The sequence below is a fragment of the Bubalus kerabau genome, chromosome 19 (assembly GCF_029407905.1).
Source record: "Bubalus kerabau isolate K-KA32 ecotype Philippines breed swamp buffalo chromosome 19, PCC_UOA_SB_1v2, whole genome shotgun sequence".
In the NCBI taxonomy this organism is placed as follows: domain Eukaryota; kingdom Metazoa; phylum Chordata; class Mammalia; order Artiodactyla; family Bovidae; genus Bubalus; species Bubalus kerabau.
The window spans coordinates 23,597,409-23,624,668 of record NC_073642.1 but is presented as its reverse complement, the minus strand read 5'-3'; the positions used below and the strand labels follow the sequence as shown (position 1 = coordinate 23,624,668).

General features: G+C 42.9%; 1 protein-coding gene across 10 annotated transcripts in view; it reads left to right on the top strand.

Annotated features, from left to right (window-relative positions):
• The first annotated feature begins 65 nt into the window (after positions 1–65).
• CPEB1 (cytoplasmic polyadenylation element binding protein 1) overlaps positions 66–27,260 on the top strand; it is a 119,839-nt gene continuing 92,644 nt past the window's right edge. For 4 of the 10 annotated variants that reach the window (XM_055556635.1, XM_055556633.1, XM_055556634.1 and 1 more), the window contains exons 1-2: positions 76–199; positions 445–654. In XM_055556635.1, the coding sequence (XP_055412610.1) occupies positions 517–654 (138 nt within the window). In that variant the 5' untranslated portion in view covers positions 76–199; positions 445–516. Of the gene's footprint in view, positions 200–444; positions 655–27,260 lie in introns of all 10 variants that reach the window. The other 6 variants (XM_055556629.1, XM_055556628.1, XM_055556626.1 and 3 more) reach the window with 4 other exon arrangements.

Sequence of the window (27,260 nt, the reverse complement as noted above, 5' to 3'; positions counted from 1 at the left end):
GCTTCGCATCCGCCGTGGGGGGGGGGTGGGGGGAGCGGCTCGGCGGGGCTTTATAAGCGGCCGCGAGTGCGGCGCTGTGAGCGGCTCGCTGCAAAAATAGTGCCCACGTGTCTGCGCGTCCCTCGCTGAGCCGGTCAGCCGCCCGCCGGCCGGTCCGTCCGTCCCGCAGGGCCACGCCATCCCCATGGCGTTTCCACTGGTAAGAGCGGCCCGCCGCCCGCCGGGGCGGGGCTGGGCGGGGCCGCGGTCAGGGCCGCGGTAGCTAACGGTCCGCGCGCAGCCTCGGCCGGTACCGCGGTCCCCTCCTCCCCCGCCCCCACCCGTGCGCGCGAGTCCCGGGCGGGGCGCGGGTCACGTGCCTGCAGGCGTGGGGCCTCGTGGAGGGGTGTGTAGCGAAGGAGGGGTAGGGAGCCTCCTCGTGACTCAGGGCCTTTGGGCTTAAAGGCGCCGCGGCCCTCCGGGGGCGGCCGGTGAGGCCTCCGAGCTGCGCTGCAGATTCCCGTCGGCCTCGAGTGTATGTCCAGACGGGAGCTGACCGGACGGAAGGGCGCCTCCGCGCCCGGAACTTTTCCTTCTCCCGCAGCCGTCGCACGTGAGAGCCGAAGCCACCGGCGCCGGGAGCTCACTTGCCTCGCCACGTCCCACGCGAGCCTCGTTCGTACCCAGTGGGCAGCGGGGGAGGGCGGGGCGGGGCCGCAGGCGACATAGGCCCTCACGCAGGGCCCCGGGTCACGGGAGACCGCCACGACGGCAGTGGGCGCGGCTCCTTTAAGGCGGAGGGATTAGGCCCCTCGTGCCTTCTGCACGTGCTTCCCCGGCCCAGGAGGTCACGTGGCTTCACACGTTCTGCTGGAGCTGGAATACTGGGGCAGGGTTGGCTAGGTGGGGTCCAGCACCAGTGGGTGGGGTGACCTCCACGTGAAGCCCGGCTTGGAGCCAGGGAGCCGCGCAGGTGAGCTGGGTCCAGGAGGCATAGGCATGGGTCTTGCAGGATATGGAGGCACCCGTGGAGCCAAGCTAGGCCGCGCCAGACTCTTTTTTCCTAACCCGGGCTCTCTAGGTAGCGGAGAAGCGTGCAAGTGACCTTGGCCTTGTCATTCTTCCCTCAGCCCTGGACTGGGCCAGGTGCCCAGACTCGCGTGGGGGGCTTGGCGTGGGGCCCCGCCCTGGTCCCGGGTTTGCCTTAGGGGACAGCCGGATTGCTTGGCCTGGCCAGTCAGGGGTTAGGGAGGCCTTTGCCTGCCTGGAATCCCGGGGGGAGTGGGGACACAGACCTAGGAAAGTTTGCGTGGGTTGTACCACGTGGCCCCATTCTCTGGCTTTTTTCTCGTGTGGGTGGTGTTTACGGTCAAGGCGACCCTGACTTTCTTGCATCATCCCCCGAGGGTCCAGGCCAGGGTTCTTGTAAGTGGCTCAGTGCCACCCCGGGGACCTAGAAGTCCGAGCCAACCCTGGGGCTCAGGAGCTGGTCCTGGCGTGCATGGGTTAGTTTTTGGTGGCACTCAGCTTCCTGCAGGCCTTAACCCCTTTGCACGGTGTTGCCCTTCGGAGGCGGGTGGGAAGCACGAGGACTTGGGACAGCAGCTTTCAGAGCCCCGGGGTGGGGGTGGGGGTGGGGGGCTGGGACGCGGAGACCTGACACCCTCCCCAAGCCGCCCCGCAGGCCGGGCCGGGCTGTGCTTAGCGCTGCGTTTTGCTGGCAGCTGCCTCCCTTGGTCTCCCTGGCTACCGATCAGCCGCCTCGCTCTCTTGCTGGCACCTGAGTACGCGGCTGGCCAGCGTCATGTGCTGTGAGGGGCGAGCAGGTCGGAGCTGAAGCCCCAGGTGCACTGCCTGCCTCGGGTCTGCCCCCCAGGTGACAGCGTTGCCATGTGCTAGCTGGCCGCGAGTGTCTCCTGAGGAGGGTGTGCACCCTTAACGCTCAAGTTGTGATTGAGCCTAGGGACCCACGCTGGGCTAAAAACAAAAATACATCCAAACAAGCGGAAGGAAACCTTGGAAACCTCGGGCTGGCGGTGGTTTCCCTGGTTGGTTGGTTTTGCTCGTAGGTGGAAGGGGAGTGGAAGGCAGTTCTGCTTCTGGAGCTCCGCGGAGCTCTGGGCTGTCGGCTTCCACCCCCCCACCCCCACCCCCAACCCCCCCGGGACAGGAGAGTTCAGGGCCAACCCTCCTCTTCGAGCTTGCTTGGGACGACACTGTGTTCCCAGAGCCCCTTGCTCTAGAGTTTGGCTCTTCCCACGGTGATGTAATCTAAGCTTGAGCAGTGGTCTGGCCGCAGTACATGCTCAGTATGTTAGAAGCAGGATGTGAAGCTGACTGCCTTGTGTGTAAGTCACTCTATTAACGGTGTGGAAATACTTGCTTTCCCTTCTCCCGTGGGTGGCCTTAGGAACATCTCCCTGGCCAGGCTCCCCTTTGGGGAAGGGGATCTGTGCCAGCCTGTGCAGCAGGCAGGAGGTTAGAGAGTTGGTGTGTGTGCTGAGGGATCGTGGAAACACAGAGCAGCTTGGATTGGGCCTTTAGGCACTCAGTGAAGGCAGGATTCTATGGTCTTGTCTTTGCTGTGATATGTTTTCCAGTGCCTGTGAGGCAGTAAGTGGAGGAAAGTGATCACAGCAGTAAGACTCCAGGCTAATGATAATAGCTGTCTTTGTAAGTATTTTCATGGGGTCACCCAAGCTATTTATTTTGTTTTTAATCATTAAAATGGGCTACAGACCCAAATCCCTCCAGGGGCCTGAGGTAACATAAATGAGTATAGAGAAAGAAAGAAGAGCAGTGCCCCCTGAACTACAGAATTTGCTTAAAGGAGAGCCAGTAGCTGGTTGTTGGCTATGCAGAAATGGGGGGCCAGAGTTCATGGATCTTTTGTTTTTTCCTAGCTAAGCTGCCAGTCTCTTAATTCATAAATGTAACAACTAAAAAATTGAAAACATTGTTATGAATCAAAGTCTCTGAAGAGACTTTGGGATCTTTGTCTCAAACGTCTCTTTTAGATTTCCCCCTCCCCGTTTTGCAGGTGATGAAACAGGCTTAGAAATAAAATCACAAGGCCACCAAATGATAAAACTGGTTGTGTGAACCTAGGTCTTTCTGGTGCGGTAGTTCAGCCTATGATACTGTGTGTATTCTAGTATGTTAGAGGGGTCAAGAGGGTTATTGGTGGTATATATTGTACAGAAAAGGTAGTGGTTTATGGGCTGGTCTCACTCATACGCAAGAGTGAGCTTTAACTGCATTGGAGGGAAGCTGGGTTGCTGCGGAAGTCGGTGTGGGTCTTCCGAGCATTAGTGCTGTGGTGCTGATGTCAGGAGGAATGTGCTGTGTCTATCATTCCATGATACGTGTCAGAGCAGTTTAGCCGATTCTGAGAGAGCCAGAGGTCTGGAGAAGTCAGGCTCCTCCCACTGTGGGGGTGACCCTCCTAGCCGTCTGCACAAAAGATTGTCCTCTTTCAGGACAGTTAAATTTCAGCCACCTTTTTCCTTCTGAGAAAAGACGTATTTGAAATCATATGATTGTTGTAGAGCTATAAAAGTAGAATGGGGTTTATTAAATCTTAGCTTTTCTCTCTTAGCTAAAATTCCCGTAATCCTGTCTCTTAGATTCCTAGGAAGAATTAATAAGGATTTTAGCAGTGCGTGGTAAAATCTGGAATAAGCTCCTAGGACATAAAAAGAGCTCTTGTACCAGAAATGAGGGGCTGGGGTTTCATTCTGGACAACAGTTAGAATCCTTCTTGCAGTGTAGAAGCCACACTGGCAGATGTAAAAAGATATGTGCCTTTATTTCTGTATCTTATTCCCAAAGGATTTAAACATAAAGAAGTAAAGACAATGTTCAGAGACTTGCCAAAGGGAATTTTTTCCATGAGAATGCAGACTCAAATACAAACCAGATAACTTTTCTTTTTAACCTGTAAACTGGGAAGTTTTGGGCAAGATGAAAACTTTAAAGTGTTACCTGTCCCCTCCTGCTTCTTTAGTTACCTTTACAGGCCACTCAGCCATGAATTCACTCTTGTGAATCTGGTGGTGGAGGGGAAAGGTGAGATGACTGGAGTAGTAGGTCTGCGCTGGAATTTTAGTGTTTATTTGCTAGATAATAACTGTGCAGAGTTTCTTATTCATTGTTTTCAGCTAAATGACTGTTTCCTAAAATTGTTATGTGTTTGTTTAAAGGGCAGGTTAATTAGTGCGTAGTATTTCTGCCTTTAAAGTTTGGGATAGAGATACATGCCAAACCCAGATATTCATATTTAGGCTGCTGTCTTCAGTAGCTCGTGGTTGGAGGCAGTAAGAGAATCATGAGATCAAATAGCAAGGTATTTTCTCTGCTGTGGAAGAGCTGCGCTAATCCCATCCTGTTCTGCCAATCTGCTTTTCCTGGGCAGTAGTATCTAAGCTGTATGGACTCTGGGAAGAGCTTGCCAGAAAGCCCTGGGGTAGGGGATGCGGGATAGGAAAGAGGGTTGGACTTAGAGGTTGGAGTGGAGGAAGTCACAAAGAATTTTTGCTCCTCTCTGTTTGAATCAAACCAGGAGGCACTGATTGCACCCTTTCAGTATTTGCATTCTGCTGGCCGCATCTCCTTTGCCCCCCACACCTGCTGCTTTGGGAATGCTCTTTGTTTTCTTTCCTGCCAGTGTTGCAGCCTGATTTTAGTTATACCTGCATGAGAGTTTGTCATCCTCTGTAAGCGCACAGATTCCAAATGCTGGAAATTTTTATGTTCAAGATAGGACCACCAAAATGAGGATTTTTCAATTACAGTAAACTGGCTGAAACAGTTGAACTTGAAGGTATATATAATAAATAAACATTTCATATTTCTCATAGGAAAATTATATGATTTCCCATAAAAAGCCATTTCCAAGTTTGAGAGTGGTAATTTTACATTGTCAGCATAGTTTTCAGTTTTGTTATTGGGATTTAAAAAGGCTCTTGTTAGGGATTAGTTTGTTTTCTTAATATATTGGTTGGCCAAAAAGTTTGGGTTTTTCTGCAACATCATCTTTTTGGCCAACCCAGTAGAATGCAATTTTAAGTAACACAGGTGTGGAGGTAATATTCCTGACTAAGTAAGGTTGAGCTTTGCTTTCAGTGATGCAGAAGAACGCTTAGGCATGTATAGCCTCTGCATTCTGCTTTAGTTTTCAGTATTCCTGTATGGTTAGAGTACCGTTTTTGTTTTCGACTACAGTGAATTAACACTCTCTTGTGATTTTTAAGGCATTTTGTGATGACTTTCCTTGAAGTAACTGGAGAATTCCCAGAGGACAGATCTGAAGATTGATTTGTGTGCTAAAAATGGGTCACAGTTGCATCTAGCTGCTGATTCTGGGAGTAACTTGACTTCAGTAGTGCTACTGGTTTCCTTATTCTTGGCCAGCGTAATATGCTGACAAAGATCCCATCCCGACAGGTTTAGCACGGTGGCCTGAAGTCTCTTTGATGAGGTGTGGGAGTAGCTCTCCTCTTGTGGAAGCAAAGCAGTTACCTTGAAGGGCAGGTTGGGTTTTTTTGGTGTCTTTTGACTGAACACTTAATCTCTTACTGCTTAACACCTGTGCTCTCTGCAGTCTGGCTTTGTGCTTCTGGGTCTGACACCATCTGTCTCCTGAGTCTGCCCTTTCTCCGGAGACTTTGTTTTTAAGCTGTAATTTTGGAATTATTTTAAAGCTCAGGAGGTGTTGGAGACCTCTCTGCCTCCCTGGTATAACTCTGAGTTGACACCAAGTCCAGATGATAATGTCTCACTATTTTCACGGATGAGGAGATTTAAGCTGAGAATGAAAAGGGGTGATTTATACAGTGAGGCGATGATAGAGCCAAAACTGGAACCCAGATCTCTCTATTTCCAGACAAGTGTTTCTGGAATTCACGCACCTTGTCCTTTGCTATGTAGGTCTCTGATTATCTCATCTTACTTAAAATTTCCACTTGGTTCCTAAGACTCAATGGCTTCCTTTTCCTAGTTTATCTTCTTCTGTCTGATCTTTTCTTGTCTTGGCACTTACACCCCCCGCCCCCGAAGCCCACATTCATTGTGGCTTATTCTACTGCTCATTTCTGTACTCTTTCACAGGGGCCTGTGTATTCCTGTAGCACTGCTCTTCGAGTTTTAGGTTGAGCTCTTTATAGTCCTGATTGTTCTCAAGAACCACGGTTCTGATTAGCCTACTGAATGAATGTTTTTGTGAGGCATATTAAATGCAGACGATCTCAAAACAGCCAACTTCTTCCCTTTCTTCTCCTCCTGGGGCTAATCTAATTCTGTCCCCTCCAATTACGAGTGTGTTTTTTTCTGACTAGATGCTGGTGTCCTCTTGGGGGAAAGAACTGTGTTTGAGTGTTTTGGGTTTTTTTTTCCTTTTAACCCCGAAGGCCCCAGTACAGATGGATGCTAGGTAAATAAATACCTATAGCTTTCCTTCAGAAACCTCTCCCCAGCTCCTATAACAATAAAGCCTTGATGTGATCTAACTCTTGGCCCATGGATCCTTTCATCTGTTCTCCATTCCCATTGCTGCCACTAGTTCACGTATCCCTTGGATGAATATTTTCAGTCTGCTTTTCCTGCCTTCCTCCTTAGTTATTCCTGCCTGTTCACAGCTACTACTCTTTGTGGAGCTACGCCATACTAATGGCCGTATTGTTCCCCAGACATATCCCTCAGACCCTTGGTCCTTGCGTATTAATGTGTAGTTGTATCTCCCAAGCTGAATGGTGAGCTCTGGATCAGAGGGTCTTTTCCTGTATCCTTTCTAACCCCCTGCCCACCCCTCCACGGAGTAACTACTGAGGTGTTACTGATTAAATACAGGAGTTTTAAGGTGAAATTCAAACTTCCCTTGGCACTCTGGGCTTGAAGAGGCTGAATTTGTCTCTGCCGGTCAGGCGCTAACACCAGCTCCACCATCCTGCTGCTGTTCCTGCTCCCAGTGCCCTGCCCGAGTTCCGGAGGTTCTCTTAGTGCTGAAGCTTCTGGATGTTTCAGAGGACGCTGAGAACAGTCTTCCCCTACCTTGTAAGAGGCTCCCCCATGGTTTCAGAGTTGTAACAGAGCGTTTCCCTGACCTGCTCTTTCCTGTCCTCCTCTCATGTTTCTCAGGCTGCCTTGATGCAGAAGGAAGAGGAGGTTTGTAGTTTGGGATCCTGATTTGAGTCCTAGTACCTTGTTAAACATTAGCTTAAGGAAGGATTTTCAGTTTTGCTAAGCATGTCTTGTAATGAGACTGAGAGAGGTTCCATTCTTGTGATGAACAGAAGAATCAGAAGGCTCTGGGTGCTTGGCATTAGAGGCCCTATTCTTGCCGTCTCTAGTTGGGCTGAGCTTCCTTTACTGTCCCTTTTCTCTGGCTATTGAAGGAGTGTCCTCATCCCTGTTCAAAGAGCAGTTTTGTGTCCTGGTGTCCGTCTTCTCTGATACCTTAGGGACCTCTGGGTCGGTTGTCCCTACCACATGGTTCATCTCTGTCGGTGAACATGGTCCTGTCTCTCTTACATTCAGAGAGATGTGAGAGCAGTACATCTTCCTGGTTCAGCAGCCTCCTCCAGCAACCAGCCTCACTGGCTTTCCTTAGCTTCCTACAGAGTAACCCTCCTCCAGTCCTGACTACCTCACCCTTTAGTCCTCTCTTAAATTCTTGAGCTCTGACATCCTATGAAACTCTCCTCTCTCACATTCTATTTTGGAACTTTTTGTTTGTTTGTTTTACCAAGTTCATTGTGCCCTGTCGAATCTTACAGATGTTTTCTTGAGCCTTTCAGGATGTTTGCATTCCTTCTGAGATGTTCGTAAAAGATCTTTGAAAAGTGCAAATTTGATCAGCTACTCCATAAGGCAGTGGTTCTCAAAGCATTTTCATCTCAGGATTCTTGTACACTTCTTAAAATTTTGAGAGCCTCAAGAGCTTTTGTGCATGTGGATCATATCTGCTAATACTTACCATTAGAAATTTAAACTGAAAACATTTATCTACTAGTCATTAAAAAATAACAAATCCATTACGTATTAACAATTATATTTCCCCAAACAAAAAAATGAGTGAGAAAAGTGAGCATTCGTCTACATTTTTTGCTAATCTCTTTAGTATCTGTTGTAATAGCTGAATTTTGTTGTCTGCCACTGTATTTAATCTGTTGCCATGTGTCATTTTAGTTGTATATAGGGAAATTTTGGTCTCAAACACAAGTATGTAGTTGGAAGAGGAAAAATTTTGGAGGGTTACTTAATTTTTATTGGAGTGTGTGTGTGTGTTAGTCAGTCGCTCAGTCGTGTTGGGACTCTTTGTGATCCCATGGACTGCAGCCCGCCAGACTTCTCTGTCCATGGAATTCTCCAGGCAAGAATACTGGAGGGGATTGCCATTCCCCTCTCCAGAGGAACTTCCCAACTCAGGGATTGAACCCTGGTCTCTTGCATCACAGGCAGGTTTCTTTACCATTTGAGCTTTAAGGAAGTCTTTATTGTTGGGATGTAATTATTTTATAATGTTGTGTTTCTGCTGTACAACAAAGTGAATCAGCTATATGTATCTCCTCCCTCTTGGACATGTATACGTGTGTGTGTATATATACATATGTGTGTGTGTGTGTATATATATATCTGTATATGTATATCCTCTCCCTCTTGGACCTCCCTCCCACCCCATACCCATGCCACCCATGTAGGTCATCACAGAGCACCGAGCTGAGGTCCCTGTTGCTTTCCAGCAGCTTCCCACTAGCTATCTGTTTTACATGTGATAGTTTATATGCATCAGTGATACTCTCTCAATTTGTCCCACCCTCCCCTTCTCCCCTGCCTGTGTCTACATGTCTGTCTTCGTCATCTGCATCTCTATTCCTCCTCAGCAAATAGGCACATCTGTACCATTTTTCTAGATTGCACATGTATGTTAGTATACAATATTTGTTTTTCTCTTTCCGACCTACTTCACTTTGTATGACAGATTCTAGATCCATCCATGTCTCTACAAATGACCCAATTTCATTCCTTTTTATGCCTGAGTAATATTCCATTGTAAATATGTACCACATCTTCATTTATCTGTGAATAGACATCTAGGTTCCCTGGAGAAGGGAATGACAGTCTACTTCAGTATTCTTGCCTGGAGAATCTCATGGGCGGAAGAGCCTGGCAGGCTACAGGCCATGGGGTCGCAAAAAGTCGGACACAACTTAGTGACTCACACATACAGACATCTAGGCTGCTTCTGTGTCCTGGCTGTTATAAATAGTACTGCAATGAACATTGGGGTACACGTGTCTTTTGCATTATGGTTTTCGCAGGATATATGCCTAATAGTGGGATTGCTTGGTCATATGGTGGTTTTGAAGCTTCCCACTTAGCTTAGTCGGTAAAGTATCTGCCTGCAATGCTGGGGAAAGAAGGTGAAGTCACTCAGAAGTGTCTGCCTCTTTGCGACCCCATGAACTATTGCCTGCCAGGCTCTTCTGTCTGTGGAATTTTCCAGGCAAGAATACTGGAGTGGGTTGCCATTGCCTTCTCCAGGGGATCTTCTCAACCCAGGGATCAAACCAGGTCTCCCACATTGCAGGCAGACTCTTTACCATCTGAGCCACCAGGGAGAGCAATGTGGGAGACCTGGGTTCAGTTCCTGGGTCGGGGAAGTTCCCCTGGAGAAGGAAATGGCAGCTCACTCCAGTATTCTTCCCTGGGGAATTCCATGGACAGAGGAGCCTGGCAGGCTGTAGGTCATTGGATCGCAAGAGTTGGAGACGACTTAGCACTTTCTTTTTTCTATGGTAGTTACAGTTTTAGTTTGTTTTTTTTTTTTTTTTTTTTTTAAGGAACTTCAGTACTGTTCTCCATAGTGGGTGTATCAGTTTACATTTACCAGTGGTGTAGGAGTGTTCCTTTTTTTCACACCTTTTTGAGCATTTGTTATTTGTAGATTTTTTGATGATGGCTATTCTGACCTGTGTGAGGTGATACCTCATTGTAGTTTTGATTTGCATTTCCCTAAAAATTAGTGATGATGAGTATCTTTCCATGTGCCTCTTGGCTGTCTAAATGTCTTATCTGGAGAAATGTCTGTTTAGGTCTTCTGCCCACTTTTTGATTGAATTGTTTTAATATTGAGCTGCATGAGCTGCTTGTATTTTGGAGATAAGTCTTTTGTCAGTTGCTTTGTTTGCAGATATTTTCAAATATTTGCAAATGGGTCTCTTTCCCATTCTGAGGATTGTCTTTTCATATTGTTTGTGGTTTCTTTTCTGTGCAGAAGCTTTTAAGTTTAATTAGGTCCCGTTTGTTTTGTTTTTATTTTCATTACTCTAGGAGGTGGGTCAAAAAAGATCTCACTGCGGTTTTTGTCAAAGTGTTTTTCCTATGTTTGCCTCTAAGAATTTTACAGTGTCCAGCCTTACATTTAGGTCTTTAATCCATTTTGAGTTTATTTTTGTATGGTTGGGGAGTGTTCTAATTTCATTTTTTTACATGTAGCTGTCTAGTTTTCTAAGCACCACTTACTGAAGAGATTGTCTTGTCTTTATTGTATATTCTTGTCTCCTTGTTGTAGATTAGGTAAGCATAGGTGTGAGGATTTATCTCTGGGCTTTCTATCCTGTACCATCCAGCTGTGTTTTTGTTTTTGTGCCAGTACCATACTGTCTTGATTAGTGTAGCTTTGTGGTACCCAGTGGTTATAGTCTGACATCAGGGTGGCTGATTCTGCCAGCTCTGTTTTTCTTTCTCAAGATTGCTTTGGCTGTTTGGGGTCTTTGTGGTTTTTTTAACAAGTTGTAAAGTCTTTTATTCTGGGGAAAATGTCATTGATAGTTTGATAGAGATTGCGTTCAATCTGTATTGCTTTAGTTAGCATAGTCATTTTGACAATATTGATTCTTCCAATCCCCGAACATGGTATATCTCTTTATCTGTTTCTGTCATTTTTGATTGCTTTCATCAGTGTTTTACTTTTCTGCTTTTAGTAGTTTTTTTAAACTACTTGTTTAAAAAGTAGTTGTAAAAAAAAAAAAAGTCTTTTGCACTAGAAAAAGGTAGCGTTTTACTCTACTTTTCTGAGTAGAGATCTTTTGTCTCTGTACGTAGGTTTATTCTTAGATATTTTATTCTTTTTATTGTAGTAGTAAATGGGGTTGTTTTCTTAATCTCTATTTCTGGTCATGTGTTGTTAGTGTGTAGGAATGTAAGAGAGGAAATGACTTCTTCAGTGATCTCTTGGTTTTTTAGTGGTGTATTGTTTAGCCTCCATGTGCTTGTGATTTTTATATTTTTTTCCCTGTAATTGATTTCTAATCTCATAGTGTTGTGGTTGGAAAAATGCTTGATATGCTTTTAGTTTTCTTAAGTTTCCCAAGACTTGATTTGTGACCCAAGATGTCTATCCTGGAGAATGTTCAATGTGCAATTGAGAAAAAAGTGTATTCTGCTGCTTTCAGGTGGAATGTCGTATAAATATCAGTTAAGACTATCTAGTCTGTTGTGTCATTTAAAGCTTGCGTGTCCTTATTTTCTGTGTGGATTATCTGCTCATTGATATAAGTGGGGCGTTAAAGTCCCCCACTATTACTGTGTTACTGTTGATTTCCCCTTTTATGGTTGTTAGCATTTGCCTTATGTATTGAGATGCTTCTATGTTGAGTGCATGAATATTTGTTATATTTTCTTCTTGGACTGATCCTTTGCTGTTAATGTAGGGACCTGCCTTATCTCTTGAAGCAGTTTTTAAAGTTTATTAATCTGATATGAATATTGCTACTCCAGCTTTCTTTGGATTTCCATTTGCATGGAATATCTCTTTTTCCACCCCCTTGGTTTAAGTCTGTATGTGTCCCTAGGTCTGAAGTAGGTCTCTTGTAGATAGCATATATACAGATGTTATTTTTGTATCCATTCAGCCAGTCTGTGTCTTTGGGTTGGAGCATTCAATCCGTTTACATTCAAGGTAATTGTTGACATGTATGTTTCTACTACCATTTTCCAAATTGTTTTGGGATTGTTCCATGGGTCTTTTTTGGAAGAAGAGAAATATTCTAATAGCCTTTTCAGATAATTATGGTTATTGGTGCCAACAAGTGGTAACTTCTTAAAGGTCAGAGTCATCCTTCAGGGTCCAAGGGACATGGGTTCCAGGACCACTGTGGATACCAAAACGCAGATGCTCTAGTTCCCTACATAAAATGACATCGTATTCACCTATAACATACACAGTCCTGTAAATGTTACACCAGATCATCTCTAGATTACTTATAGTACCCAATACTAGGTAAATAATTGTAAATACAGTGAAAATGCCAATTAAATAGTTGCCACTGCACAGCAAAATCAGCTTTCACCTTTTGGAACTTTCTGGAATATTTCCCCCGATATTTTTACTCTGTGGTTGGTTGAATCTGCAGATGAGGAACTCAGGTATACAAAGGATTGACTGTAGTTGGAACATGAAATCTGAAGCCATATGGATGTACTGTTCATGCGGTGTTACATCAAAATGCATTTGTCCCTGTTGCACTTTGGGTGTCTATCTACTCATGTCTGATTTTGTAACATCATTTGACAAATGTGGGTTCACTGAGTTATGTGGTTATGTTTAGCACTGGTTAATAGCATCACCAGTCTCATCAGAAAAGTCTTCTAAAGTACTGAGTAAGGTGTCAAGTTCAAGTGGTGGCAAATCCAGGGTTTCCAGAATTCTTATTTTTTCTCCAAGGCTCTAGTTTTATCATTAGCAACAGATAATGACAGTTACTTAACTTTTGAGGCTACAGGCTTACTCTGTTTTCAAGGTATATAATGTTTGCTAAATACCCAAAGTTGATAACCATAGCGTGTCAATTGTATTTTCAAGTACAAAAAATGTTTCATGGAAAAAAAAAGACATTCCGTTTTAAAAAATTTATTTTTGGTCGCAGTGGGTCTTCATCACTGAGCACGGACTTTTCACTAGTTGCAGTGAGCTGTAGCTACTCTGTTGCTGTATGTGGACTTCTCACTGGGTGACGTCTCTTGTTGCAGAGCACAGGCTCTAGGCGTGCAGGCTTCAGTAGCTGCAGCATGCAGGCTCAATAGTTGTGGCTCGTGGGCTCACAAGTTATGGCACATGGGCTTAGTTGCTCTGTGACTTGTGGAATCTTCCAGACCAGGGATCAAACCTGTGTTTCTTGCATGGGCAGGTAGATTTTTATCTGCTGTACCACTACGGAACTCCTGAGGCTAATTCTTCTTGAAACTCAATCACAAACACTTTTTATTGAGACCATGATTATACTTCAGTATCAAGCAGGGGCCTTATACTGTTGTCCATTTGTCTCATAGATATTAGGACATGTACTCAAGGGTTGTGATTTAATGAAACTTCTCCTGTTTATCCAAGGAAATTTGTAAGTAAATCTGGCTTTTTCTGTCAATTCATAGCATAAAGAATACAGTAACTGCTGCTAAAGTTGGTTGGCATTGCCTTGATTCCTGCTAAGGTGCCGGTTTTATCTACTCCTGTTGCTTTTGTACCGTCACTGCAAACGTCAGCATAGTGATAAAAGAAGCTGGTATCTTAGAATTACAAGAAGTTTTTCTGATTTGGTGGACCTCAGAAAGAGTGGGTCCATAGACCTTGCTTTGAGAACTGCTGCAATAAGGTCACACAATAAGGTCAAGCTCCTTAATTAGCATACAGAGTCCATGATGTTGTGACTTCACTTTAGTGGCCAAGTTTGAGCCCTGGTCTACAACTCCTTGAACTTTTAGAAAATTGAGCGAGGGAGTTCCCTGGTGGTCCAGTGGCTATGACTCCACACTCCCAATGCAGGGGTTCGATCCCTAGTCAAGGAACTAAGAGTTTGCATGCTGCAACTAAAACTTGATGCAGCTAAATAAATATTAAAAAAGAGAAATGTTTAAAAAAATTGAGTGATGGCATACTTGCAGTAAAAGGCATTAGTTGTTACCGTATGGTTTGATCAACTTTTACATGTTTATGTATTATTTTTATGTATCACACAGATCAAGACACAGAACATTTCTAACACTCCGTAAGGTTCCTTTGTGCCCTTTCCACTCTAAAGCCCACCCCATCCCACAATTAAATACTTTTGTGATTTCCTTTGTCATCAGTTGATTTTGGCTGTCTTTGAATTTCTTATAAATGAAATCATGTAGCATGTACTCTTGAGTTAAGCTTTTTCCCCCACTTAATTTAGTATCTGTGAGGTTTCTGTAAGATGAGATGCAGTTGTTTTTCCTGTATAGTAAGTACTACATTAGAGATGTGAGTAATTATCCATCTAATGCATGTTACTGTTCATACTGTTCATGGGGTTCTCAAGGCAAGGCCTGGCGTGCTGCGATTCATGGGGTCGCAAGGAGTCGGACACGACTGAACTGAACTGAATGTATGTTACAGATGTGAACAGCTTATCTGTACTTAAGCTTATGGATATGCTAAAAAGAGGTAACGTGGCAGGCTTCATGGCTGTCATTTGACTAGTGTCTGGGAACTTATATTTTGAGTTCTCACTGTTTCAAGAACTGGTAAGAATGATTTAGTGTGCCTAAACTGCACAGGGAATATGGTTTGTGTTGAATATCTGCTTTCCTCTTGGAGTCTGGAATTTTGCTACATTACAGACACAGGCTGCCTCTGTGACCAGCCCTCAGTAAAATCCCCGGGGCGCCATGCTGCTTTTGTTGGCAACACTGAAACGTGTTGTCACAGCGTGTTGCTGGGGAATTGTGTCCTGCATGATGCCCTTGGGGAGGAAGACCCTTGGAAATTTCCACCTGGTATCCCAGGCTTTGGGCCATGTGCTGCTTCCCTTTGGTTTTGCTCTTTGTTCTCTGGCTGTAGTAAGCCTTTCTCTTACATGCTGAGTACACCTAAATGCTGAGTCCTGTGAGTCTTCCTCCTAAGTCACTGAACCTGGGGGTGGTCTTGGGGACCATAATAACATGACGGGCATCAGTTTTTGTTTCTCTTCACATTTTGAGTGTAATGACTAAAACTGTTGTGACCGTTCTTGTGTGTGCTCTTGTATCATCGATATGTGTTCGTTTCTCTCACGTATAGGAGACTGTGTGCCATTGCTAGGTCAGGGGTAGTGTCCCTTGAACTTAAAATTGTAGCGGTCATGTACTTCAGTCACCTAAGAGTAGTTCTGGCCTTTGTACATGTTAACTCTGTCTCGAATGCCCTCCCCATCCTCAGTATGCCTGTTTGACAAAATCTTTTCATCTACCTCAGTTCAGTTCAGTCGCTCAGTCGTGTCCGACTCTTTGTGACCCCACGGACTGCAGCACACCTGGTTTCCCTGTCCATCACCAACTCCCGGAAATTGCTCAAATTCATTCCATCGAGTCAGTGATGCCATCCAACCATCTCATCCTCTGTCGTCCCCTTCTCCTCATGCCTTCAATCTTTCCCAGCATCAGATTCTTTTCCATTGAGTCAGTTCTTTGCATCAGGTGGCCGAAGTATTGGGGCTTCAGCTTCAGCACCAGCCCTTCCAGTGAACATACAGGACTGATCTCCTTTAGGATGGACTGGTTGGATCTCCTTGCAGTCCAAGGGACTCTCAAGAGTCTTCTCCAACACCATAGTTCAAAAGCATCAATTCTTTGGTACTCAGCTTTCTTTATGGTCCAGCTCTCATATCCATAATGACTACGGGAAAAACCAGAAGCTTTGACTAGACAGACCTTTGTCGGCAAAGGAATGTCTCTGCTTTTTAATATGCTGTCTAGGTTGGTCATAGCTTTTCTTCCAAGGAGTAAGCGTCTTCTAATTTTATGGCTGCAGTAACCATCTGCAGTGATTTTGGAGCCCAAGAAAATAAAAGTCTTGTCACTATTTCCATTTTTTTCCCCATCTGTTTCCCATGAAGTGATGCCATGATCTTAGTTTTTTGAATGTTGAGTTTTAAGCCAGCTTTTTCCCTCTCATCTTTCACTTTTATCAAGAGGCTCTTTAGTTCTTCTTCGTTTTCTGCCATAAGGGTGGTGTCATCTGCATATCTGAGGTTATTGTTATTTCTCCCTGTGATCTTGATTCCCACTTGTGCTTTATCCTGCCTGGCATTTCACATGATGTACTCTGCAAATAAGTTAAATAAGTAAGGTGACAAAATACAGCCTTGATGTACTCCTTTCCCGATTTGGAACCAGTCCGTTGTACCCTGTTTGTTTCTAACTGTTGCTTCTTGGCCTGCATACAGATTTCTCAGGAGACGGGTAAGGTGGTCTGGTGTTTCCATCTCTTCAAGAATTTCCCACAGTTTTGTTTTGATCCACACTGTCAAAAACTTTAGGATAGTCAATGAAGCAGAAGTAGATGTTTTTCTGGAATTTTCTTTTTCTATAATCCAACAAATGTTGGCAATTTGATCTCTGGTTCCTTGCCCTTTTCTAAATCCAGCTTGAACATCTGGAAGTTCACGGTTCATGTACTGTTAAGCGGAGAAGGCAATGGCACCCCACTCCAGTACTCTTGCCTGAAAAATCCCATGGACAGAGGAGCCTGGTAGGCGGCAGTCCATGGGGTCGCACAGAGTCGGACACAACTGAGCGACTTCACTTTCACTTTTCACTTTCATGCATTGGAGAAGGAAATGGCAACCCACTCCAGTGTTCTTGCCTGGAGAATCCCAGGGACGGGGAAGCCTGGTGGGCTGCTGTCTATGAGGTCGCACAGAATCGGACACGACTGAAGTGACTTAGCAATACTGTTAAGTCTGGCTTGGAGGATTTTGAGCATTACTTTGCTAGCATGTAAGATGAGTGCTTATTTAACTTATATGCAGAGTACATCATGAGAAACACTGGGCTGGAAGAAGCACAAGCTGGAATCAAGATTGCCAGGAGAAATATCAGTAACCTCAGATACGCAGATGACACCACCCTTATGGCAGAAAGTGAAGAGAAACTCCAAAGCCTCTTGATGAAAGTGAAAAAGTAGAGTGAAAAAGTTGGCTTAAAGCTCAATATTCAGAAAACTATGATCATGGCATCTGGTGCCATCACTTCATGGGAAATAGATGGGGAAACTGGAAACAGTGACAGACTTTATTTTTTTTGGCTCCAAAGTCACTGCAGATGGTGATTGCAGCCATGAAATTAAAAGACGCTTACTCCTTGGAAGGAAAGTTATGACCAACCTAGATAGCATTTTAAAAAGCAGAGACGTTACTTTGCCAACAAAGGTCCATCTAGTCAAGGCTGTGGTTTTTCCAGTGGTCGTGTATGGATGTGAGAGTTGGACTGTGAAGAAAGCTGAGTGCCAAAGAATTGATGCTTTTGAACTGTGGTATTGGAGAAGACTCTTGAGAGTCCCTTGGACTGCAAGGAGATCCAACCAGTCCATTCTAAAGGAAATCAGTCCAAGGTGTTCATTGGAAGGACTGATGCTAAAGCTGAAACTCCAGTACTTTGGCCACCTCATGCGAAGAGTTGACTCATTGGAAAAGACTCTGATGCTAGGAGGGATTGGGGGCAAGAGGAGAAGGGGACGACAGAGGATGAGATGGCTGGATGGCATCATCGACTTGATGGACATGAGTTTGAGTGAACTCCGGGAGTTGGTGATGGACAGGGAGGCCTGGCGTGCTGCAATTCATGGTGTCGCAAAGAGTCGGACACGACTGAGTGATTGAACTGAACTGAAGATGAGTGCAGTTGTGCAGTAGTTTGAACATTTGCTGACCGTTGCCTTTCTTTGGGGTTGGATTGAAAGCTTTTCCAGTCCTGTGGCCACTGCTGAGTTTTCCAGATTTGCTGGCGTTTTGAGTGCAGCACTTTCACAGCATCATCTTTTAGGATTTGAAATAGTTCCACTGGAATTCCATCACCTCCACTAGCTTTGTTTGTAGTGATGCTTCTTAAAGCCCACCTGACTTCGCATTCCAGGATGTCTGGCTCTAGGTGAGTGGGCACGCCATTGTGATTATCTGGGTCATTAAGACCTTTTTTGTATAGTTCTGTGTATTCTTGCCACCTCTGCTTAGTATCTTCTGCTTCTGTTAGGTCCATATCATTTCTGTCCTTTATTGTGCCCATATTTGCATGAAGTGTTCCCTTGGTATCTCTATAATTTTCTTGAAGAGATCTCTAGTCTTTTGCATTCTATTTTCCTCTATTTCTTTGCATTGATCACTTTGGAATGCCTTTTTTTTTTTTTTTTTTTAATCTCTCCTTGCTGTTCTTTGGAACTCTGTATTCAGATGGGTATATCTTTCCTTTTCTCCTTTGCCTTTCACTTCTCTTCTTTTCTCAGCCATTTGTAAGGCCTCCTCAGACAACCATTTTGCCTTTTTGCATTTCTTCTTAGGGATGGTTTTGATCACCACCTCCTGTACAGTGTTACAAACCTCCATCCATAGTTCTTCAGGCACTCTGTCTATCAGATCTAATCCCTTGAATCTGTTTGTCACTTCCACCATATAATCGTAAGGGATTTGGTTTAGGTCATACCTGTATGGTCTAGTGGTTTTCCCTACTTTGTTCAATTTAAGTCTGAATTTTTACCTACCTATATGCTACTCTTCTAGTTGTTATATGTATGTGTCATTAGGCTTATGTGCATGCTAAATCACTTCAGTCATGTCTGATTCTTTGCAACCCTATGGATTTGTAGCCTGCCAGGCTCCTGTGTCCATGGGATTCTCCAGGCATGACTACTGGAGTGAGTTGCTGTGCCCTCCTCCAAAGGATCTTCCTGAACCAGGGATCGAACCCACGTTTCTATATCTCATGCATTGGCAGGCAGGTTCTTTATGACTAGTGCCACCTGGGAAGCCCAGGCTTACAATGTAGCATATAACTTGTTTGTGTGCTTATGCTCCCACTGGACTAATTTCTTGGGAGCTGCTCCCCAGAATGGCTCCAGGTGTGTGAGAATGAAATCAGTAATTGTAATTTCTGGGTCCCTAGGCATCAAGTCATATTGTTCATGGGTTCCTTGTTTTTCATTCACATGGAATTGTCTCTGTTCCAAGCTTAAAATCGCAAGTCCTGAAATGAGTGGCCAAGAGCTTTGACAGTTTGATCTTGTCTTATCATTTAATAAAGAAATTACAACTTACAGAGGTTGTGATGGTAAAAATACCTATGAAAGGATGATATGGGTTTGCCTTTTCTGTGGTATCTGTATTGAGTGCCTGCAAATTTAGCAGATACTATGTTGGGTTCTGCGTTGATAAAGGCCTTGAAAAATCCTGCTGCTGCTACTGCTGCTAAGTCGCTTCAGTCGTGTCCGACTCTGTGTGACCCCATAGACGGCAGCCCACCAGGCTCCCCCATCCCTGGGATTCTCCAGGCAAGAATACTGAAATGGGTTGCCATTTCCTTCTCCAATGCATGAAGGTGAAAAGTGAAAGTGAAGTTGCTCAGTCGTGTCCGACTCTTAGCGACCCCATGGACTGCAGCCTACCAGGCTCCTCCATCCATGGGATTTTCCAGGCAAGAGCACTGGAGAGGGGTGCCATCCTACAGTTTATCAAATGCAGTGCTGACAATGCATACAGCAAACAGTTTGACAGATGTGACAGGAGCTACAATTATAGTGACCGTGTATTCTGTGTATTTTTAGCAGTTTTTGCTATTAAATATTTCCTTAGTGTTCTCATAAGCCTGTCCTTGAAATTGTAGTATTTCATTTTTCAGACTGAATTTATAGAGCAAAAGGAATATTGGGCTTTAAATGCATCCTGTAGAAACTGAAGAATAATCAGAAAAGTAAAGGGAGAACCAGGAAGGAGAAAGTGATTCCTCAATTAAATGAGTAGAGAGTAGCTGATGATCAGATCCCCAAAGATGCCAGGTAGAATAGATTTGAAGTATGGGTTGGGTTTGGCAACTCAAGTGATTAAGCAGAGTTGTGTGGTGTCTTTTGAAGGGGGAGAGGGACATGCTGGCAAGGCATTGTGGGTTGAGAGGAAGGATGAACAAGAGGTTAAGAAATAGACGTATTTTCTACATGGTAGAGCAAAAGGAAGAAAACAGTGGTTTAAGAGAGTATTTAAGTCAAGGAAGATGTGTTTTTTTGTTTTAAGATGAGAGAGCCTTGGGCATACTTAACAGACTGATGGGAAGGAACCAGTGGAGGGGAGAGAGGAAAGTAAGATCATTAATGACGGAGGGGGTCTCTTGAGTCTTGTGTCTGGTAATGGGTTCACTTTCTCTTTCTGGATGGAATCAGTTTCTCTTTCTGCAGTTAAGGACCTGCTGCCATTTCTCCTTCATTCCTGGCAAGCCTTCCTGCCCAGTCTGGCCTGCCTTTCCTTTCCTTGAATTTACTGTGTTCTGTATCCACTCTGTGCTTGTTCTCTGCCTGTCTGTTATGTTCTTTCTCAGACTTGGTGATTGAAATTCTGCTTTTTCATTATTCTTCAATTTAAAAGTCTGAGTTGTCAAACAATTCAGATACCTTAATATTCTCCTCTCTTCTGAAGTGTTTTGTACAAACTTGTCTTCATTTCCACTTACCTAGATGACTTTTATTCTTTTCTCCCTCTTATCTAGCTTTCCCCAGGGCCCAGATTATGTTTTATTTATCTCAGTAATTTCAACATCCGATGTAGCAGGTTTTTTAGTATTTGTGAAATATTGAGCTATGCTAAGCTGTTCTTTTGTTGGTCAGAAAAGGGAAAATATTGACATTTTCATATGGATCAAGCTAATACATTTTTATTCCTTACATTCTTGCACAGAAAACTTGAGGTGAAAGTTCAGTTAAGAATGGACAAGAACCAAAGAGAAAGTTAGAGAAGCATTTCTTAACAACTGTCTAGTCATATTGAAATTCAACCAAAACTGGCTTCGAGTGACCAGTGACAAAAGCAAACATGGGAACTTTGCTAGATTTACGTTTTCCCATAAAGAATGAATGTAAAGGAGATATCAGTTCCTCAGAGGAAACTGGCGTTTCTTGATCTTGGTCTGAGTGACACTTTTCTGAGTGGGTGGTCATGTAAGCGTTGTTCAAATTGTTGCAGACAACATCCTTCAAATACTGAGTATAAGTGCTGAAGAGGTTTTATTCAGCTTTATCATTACTTACTAAAAACTAAAATCAGATTGCCAGACTACCTCTCAGAACCAGTGTTTTGGGGCTATCTAAGTATATTACTTTCTACTGCTGTATATAATAAGTTAAAAAAATGTTGAAGACCAGTGCTTTTTTTTCTTTTTTTTATTTGGTATTGGGGTATAGCCAATTAACATTGTTGTGATAGTTTCAGGTCAACAGCAAAGGGACTTGGCCATACGTATACTTGTATCCATTCTCCCCCAAATTCCCCTCCCATCTAGGCTGAGACATAACACTGAACAGAGTTCCCTGTGCTATACCGTAGGTCCTTGCTGGTTATCCATTTTAAGTATAGCAGTGTGTACATGTCAATCCCAAATACTTAACAACCATATAAGTTCATTCTCTGAGTCGTGAGTCTCTTCCTGTTTTGTAAGTAAGTTCATTTGTATCATTTCCTTTTAGATTCCACATATAAGCGATGTCATATGATATTTCTCCCTGTCAGGTGCTTCACTCAGTGTGACAATCTCTACATCCATCCATGTTGCTGCGAATAGCATTATTTCATTCTTTTTAATGGTTGAGTAATATTTCATTGTATATATGTACCACATCTTAAATCATTTTACTTTTTGGGTGTGATGGGTCTTCACTGCTGCATGGTGGCTTTCTCTGGTTGTGGCACATGGGGCTACTCTTTGTTTCAGGGCATGGACTTCTCTGTGGTGGCTTCTCTCTTATTAGAGCATAGGCTCTAGGCACTCGGGCTCAGCAGTGGTGGAGCATAGGCCTAGTTGCTCTGCGGCGTGTGGAGTCTTCCTGGACCAGGGATTGAACTGGTGTCCCCTTCATTGGAAGGCAGATTTTTAACCACTGGACCACCAGGGACGTCCCTGTACCACATCATCTTTATCCATTCCTCTGATAATGGACATTTAGGTTGCTTCCATATCTTGGCTGTTGTAAACGGTACTGCAACGAACATTGGGAGCATGTATCCTTTTGGATCGTGTTTTTCTCCGGATATATGTGCAAGAATGGGATTACAGGGTCATGTGGTTGCTCTACTTTTAGCTTTTGAAGGAACCTTAAAAAACTATACTGTTCCATAGTGACTGTATTAGTTTACATTCTCACCAACTGTGTAGGCAGGTTCCCTTCTCTTCACACCCTCTCCAACATTTATTGTTTATGGATTTTTTGATGACAGCCATTCTGACTGGTGTGAGCTGCTATCTCATTGTAGTTTTGATCTGCATTTCTCTAATAATGAATGATGTTGAGATCTTTTCATGTGCCTCTTGGCCATCTTGTCTTCTTTGGAGAAATGTCTGTTTAGGTCTTCTGCCCCTGTTTTGATTGGGTTGTTTGCTTTGATGGTGTTAAGCATCTTGAGCTGTTTGTAAATTTTGGAGACTAATCTCTTGTCACATCATTTGCAAATATTTTATCACAATCTCTGGGTTGTTTTTTGTTTTGCTTATTGTTTCCTTTGCTGTGCAAAAGATTTTAGTAGGTCCCATTTGCTTATTTTTGTTTGCATTATTCTGGGAGACAATAAAAAAAAGATACTGTTTTGATTTATGTCAGAGAGTGTTCTGCCTGTGTTTTCCTATAGTAGAAGTTTTATAGTGTCTGGTCTCACATTTAGGTCTTTAATCCATTTTGAGCTTATTTTTGTGTGTGGTGTTAAAGGATGATATCTAGTTTAATTTTTTTCATGAGGCTGTCCAGTTTTCTCAACCCCATTTGTTAAAGAGACTTAAAGACCAGGGCTTTTAACTAAAAAAATAAGTGATTAATTAGAAAATTTTATTCTCAGCAAAATTTTTAGGATGAACAATTTTGCCAGGGGTCCTGGTGGATTCCTGTCCATGGAACCCCACGCTAACACTCCCATCAGGAGATAAGCTTTGTGCCATTCAGTCAGTCTTCTGTAATCTTTCACCTGTCTTTTGAAGACTCCATAACAGATGATTAACAGTAATAGTCTTGAAGTGGTCTGCAGTGTAGATATTTTTTGTTGTTGATTAAAGACAATAAAAATAAACCAGGGATGGTAAAATTGGCATTCATTTATGACAATTAAATATTCCCAAACCAGGATTTTGACCTAAAATAATGGCCATTTCATCGCCATGTTGATTGTGGGTTATATGGTATGTGAAAGCAAGGCTGGGGGGTTCCAAATAGGGCAAGCCTAGGTTTGTAATAGCATACAAACAGGTATAACATTTTGGGGTCTTATTCTTGAACAGGCAAGCATAGCTGCATGGTGAGGGTTCAGATTTTAAAGTATTATGAGTAGCAACCTCCAATTATGTGCTGTAGGCTCTTGGTGAACTTGAGTAGGATAAATTGAAAGAATACTTCTAAATAACAGTGATGGAGTTGGGGGACATTTGTCCCTAATAAGTTATTGAGCGTTTTCAGGTACTTTATACATTTCTCATTATCACCAAATCTGCAAATAGGTAGCACTCCACTTTTACACCTGAGCCAGTGGAAGCTAGAGAAGATACTGACACGGTAAACTTAGTGTTTGTGTTCCAGGGGCTTTCTTTCTGCTTTTCAAAACAGTGATTCACAGTTCGGGGGAGGACTCTTCCTCTGTGGAAAAGGGAAATGCTTTTTTCAGATGGTAGGCTCTTTGCCATCCCCCCTTCCAGTTGAGGATTATTGCTAGAGAAAGCCACTGTTTCACGATGGGGGTGTCAGCCCTTTTCTGTTGAAGAGGAGAAAACTGTGACCTACCGTAAAATAGCTTCTATTAGTAGAAATTCCTAGTGAACCATTTTTTTTTCCAATGTAAGTAAATATAACTATCAACAGTTTTATCTGTTGATAAAATAGTACTGGTAAACAGAAGTACTGTTTTAAAAAATTTTTTCTTGGAGTATAGTTGATTTGCAATGTTGTGTCTTTTAGATTCTTTTCCCATATTGGTCATTACAGAGTATTGAGTTCCTGTGCCCTTATTAGTTATCTATTTATATATAGTAGTGTGTATATGACAATCCCAGTCTCCCAGTTTATCCCTTCCACAATCAGTTCCTGGTAATCCAGACTCTGTTTAACAACATTTGTACCCCCCCCCTTTTTTTTTTCAACATTTCACATATAAGCAGTATCATATGATATATGTCTTCCTTTATCTTATTGTCTCAGTATGACAATCTCTGGGTCCATCCATGTTGCTGCAAATGGCAGCATTTCATTCTTTATATGGCTGAGTTAATACCCCCTTGTATATATGCACCACATCTTCTTTATCCGTTCTTCTGTTGATGGACATTTAGGTTGCTTTCATATCCTGGCTATTGTGAATAGTGCTGCAGTGAACATGGGGCTGCATGTGTCTTTTTGAATTAAGATTTTCTCTAGATATATGTCTAGAGAGGGATTGCTGAATCATATGGTAGCTCTATTTTTAGTTTTTTTAAGGAATCTCCATATTCTTCTATTCTTCATAGTGGTTGTAGCAGTTTACATTCCCTCCAACAGTGTAGAAGGGTTGTCTTATCTTCACACACTCACTCTCTAGCATTTATTATTTGTAGATCTTTTGATTGATGGCCATCCTAACTGGTGTGGGGTGATACCTCATTGTATATTGTTTTGATTTGTATGTCTCTAATAATTATTGATGCTGAGCATCTTTTCGTGTGCTTTTTAACCACCTGTATGTCTTCTTGAAGAAATGTCTATTTAGATACTTCCCCCATTTTTTGATTGGGTTGTTTTGATATTGAGCTACATGAGCTGTTTGTATATTTTGGAAATTAATGCTTTGTCTTTCTTTGTTTGCAAATATTTTCTCCCATTCTTAGTTGTTGTCTTTTCATCTTGTTTATAGTTTCCTTTGCTCTGCAAAAGCTTTTAAGTTGATCCCATTTGTTTATTTTTGTTTTTATTTCCATTTCTCTAGGAGATGGGTCAAAGAGAATCTTGCTGCAATTTATGTCAGTGTTCTGCCTATGTTTTCCTGTAAGAGTTTTATGGTTTCTGGCCTTATATTAGGTCTTTAATCTATTTTGAGTTTATCTTTTTGTATGGTGTTAAGTGTTTTTAAATTTCATTCTTTTACATGTAGCTGTCCAGTTTTCCCAGCCCCGCTTATTGTTGAAGTGACTGTCTCTTCTCCATTGTATATTCTTGCCTCCTTTGTCATAGATTAGGTGACCATAGGTGTGTGGGTTTATCTCTGGGCTTTTGCCTATATTCTGCTCCATTTAACTATATTTCTGTTCTTGTGCCAATATCATACTGTCTTGATTACTGTAGCTTTGTAGCCAGGGAGCCTAATTCTTCCAGCTCCATTTTTCTTAAGATTGCTTTGGCTCTTTGGGATCTTTTGTGTTTCTATACATATTTAAAAATTTTTTTGTTCTCATTCTGTGAAAAATGCCATTGGTAGTTTGATGGGGGTTGCATTGAGTCTATAGATTGCTTTGGGTAGTATAGTTATTTTGACAATATTCTTCCAATCCAAGAATGTGGTATATCTCCCCATCTGTTTGTGTCATCTATGATTTCTTCCATCCATATGTTTTCATTTTCAGGGTATAGGTCTTTTGTCTCCTTAGGCAGGTCTGTTCTTTGGTATTTTACTCTTTTTGATGCAGTGGTAAATAGGATTGTTTCCTTGATGTCTCTTATCTTCTGTTAGTGTATGGGAATGCAGTAGATTTCTGTGCATTAATTCTCTATCCTGCAATTTTACCAGGTTTATTGATGAGCTCTAGTAGTGTTCTGGTATCATCTTCAGGATTTTCTATGTATAATATCGTATCCTCTGCAAACGGGGACATTTTTACTTCTTTTCCAGTTTGGAGTGTTTTTATTTCTTTTTTGTCTGTGACTGCCATGGCTGCTGCTGCTGCTGCTAAGTTGCTTCAGTCGTGTCTGACTCTGTGCCGACCCCATAGACGGCAGCCCACCAGGCTCCCCCGTCCCTGGGATTCTCCAGGCAAGAACACTGGAGTGGGTTGCCATTTCCTTCTCCAATGCGTGAAAGTGAAAAATGAAAGTGAAGTCTCTCAGTCATGTCCGACTCTTAGCGACCCCATGGACTGCAGCCTACCAGGTTCCTCCGTCCATGGGATTTTCCAGGCAAGAGTACTGGAGTGGGGTCCCATTGCCTTCTCCAGACTGCCATGGCTAGGACTTATAAAACTTTGTTGAATAATAGTGGCAAGAGTGGACATCTTTGTCTTGTTCCTGATCTTAGAGGAAATGCTTTCAGTTTTTCACCATTGAGAATGATGTTTGCTGTGAGTTGGTCATATATGGCCTTTATTAAATTGAGGTAGGTTCCCTCTAAGCCCACTTTCTGGAAAGTTTTTCTCATAAATGCGTGTTGAATTTTGTCAGTAGATTTTTCTACATCTGTTGAAATGATCACATAGTTTTTATTCAATTTGTTGATATATTTCAGAGTGATTTGCAGATATTGAAAAATATTTGTATCTCAGGGATAAATTCCACTTGATCATGCTGTATGATCCTTTTAATGTGTTGTTGAATTCATTTTGCTAGTATTTTGTCAAGGCTTTTTGCACCTATGTTCATCAGTGGTACTGGTTTGTAATTTTTCTTTTTTGTGATACCTTTGTCTGTTTTGGTATTAGGGTGTTAGTGAATGAGCCTGGGAGTGTTCCTTCCTCTGCAGTTTTTTGGAAGAGTTTCAGAAAGGCACGTGTTAGCTTTTCTCTAAATGATAGAATTTGCCTGTGAAGCCATGTGGTCCTCAACTTTTGTTTGTTGAAAGATTTTTAATAATTGTTTCAGTTTCACTACTTGTGATTGATCTGTACATGTTTTGTTTCTTCCTGGTTCAGTCTTGGGAGGTTATACCTTTCTAAGAATTTGTCCAGTTCTTCTAGGTTGTCAATTTTATTGGTATATAGTTGCTTGTAGTAGTCTATTATGATTCCTTTTATATCTGTGGTGTTAGCTGTAACTTCCCCTTTTTCTTTTTTTTATTTTATTTTATTTTTTTTACTTGATGTCATTTTATTTTATTTATTTTTTTAAAATTTTCTTTTATTTTTAAACTTTACAATATTGTATTAGTTTTGCCAAATATCGAAATGAATCCGCCACAGGTATACATGTGTTCCCCATCCTGACCCCTCCTCCCTCCTCCCTCCTCCCTCCCCATACCATCCCTCTGGGCCGTTCCAGTGCACCAGCCCCAAGTATCCAGTATCATGCATCGAACCTGGACTGGCAGTTCGTTTCATACATG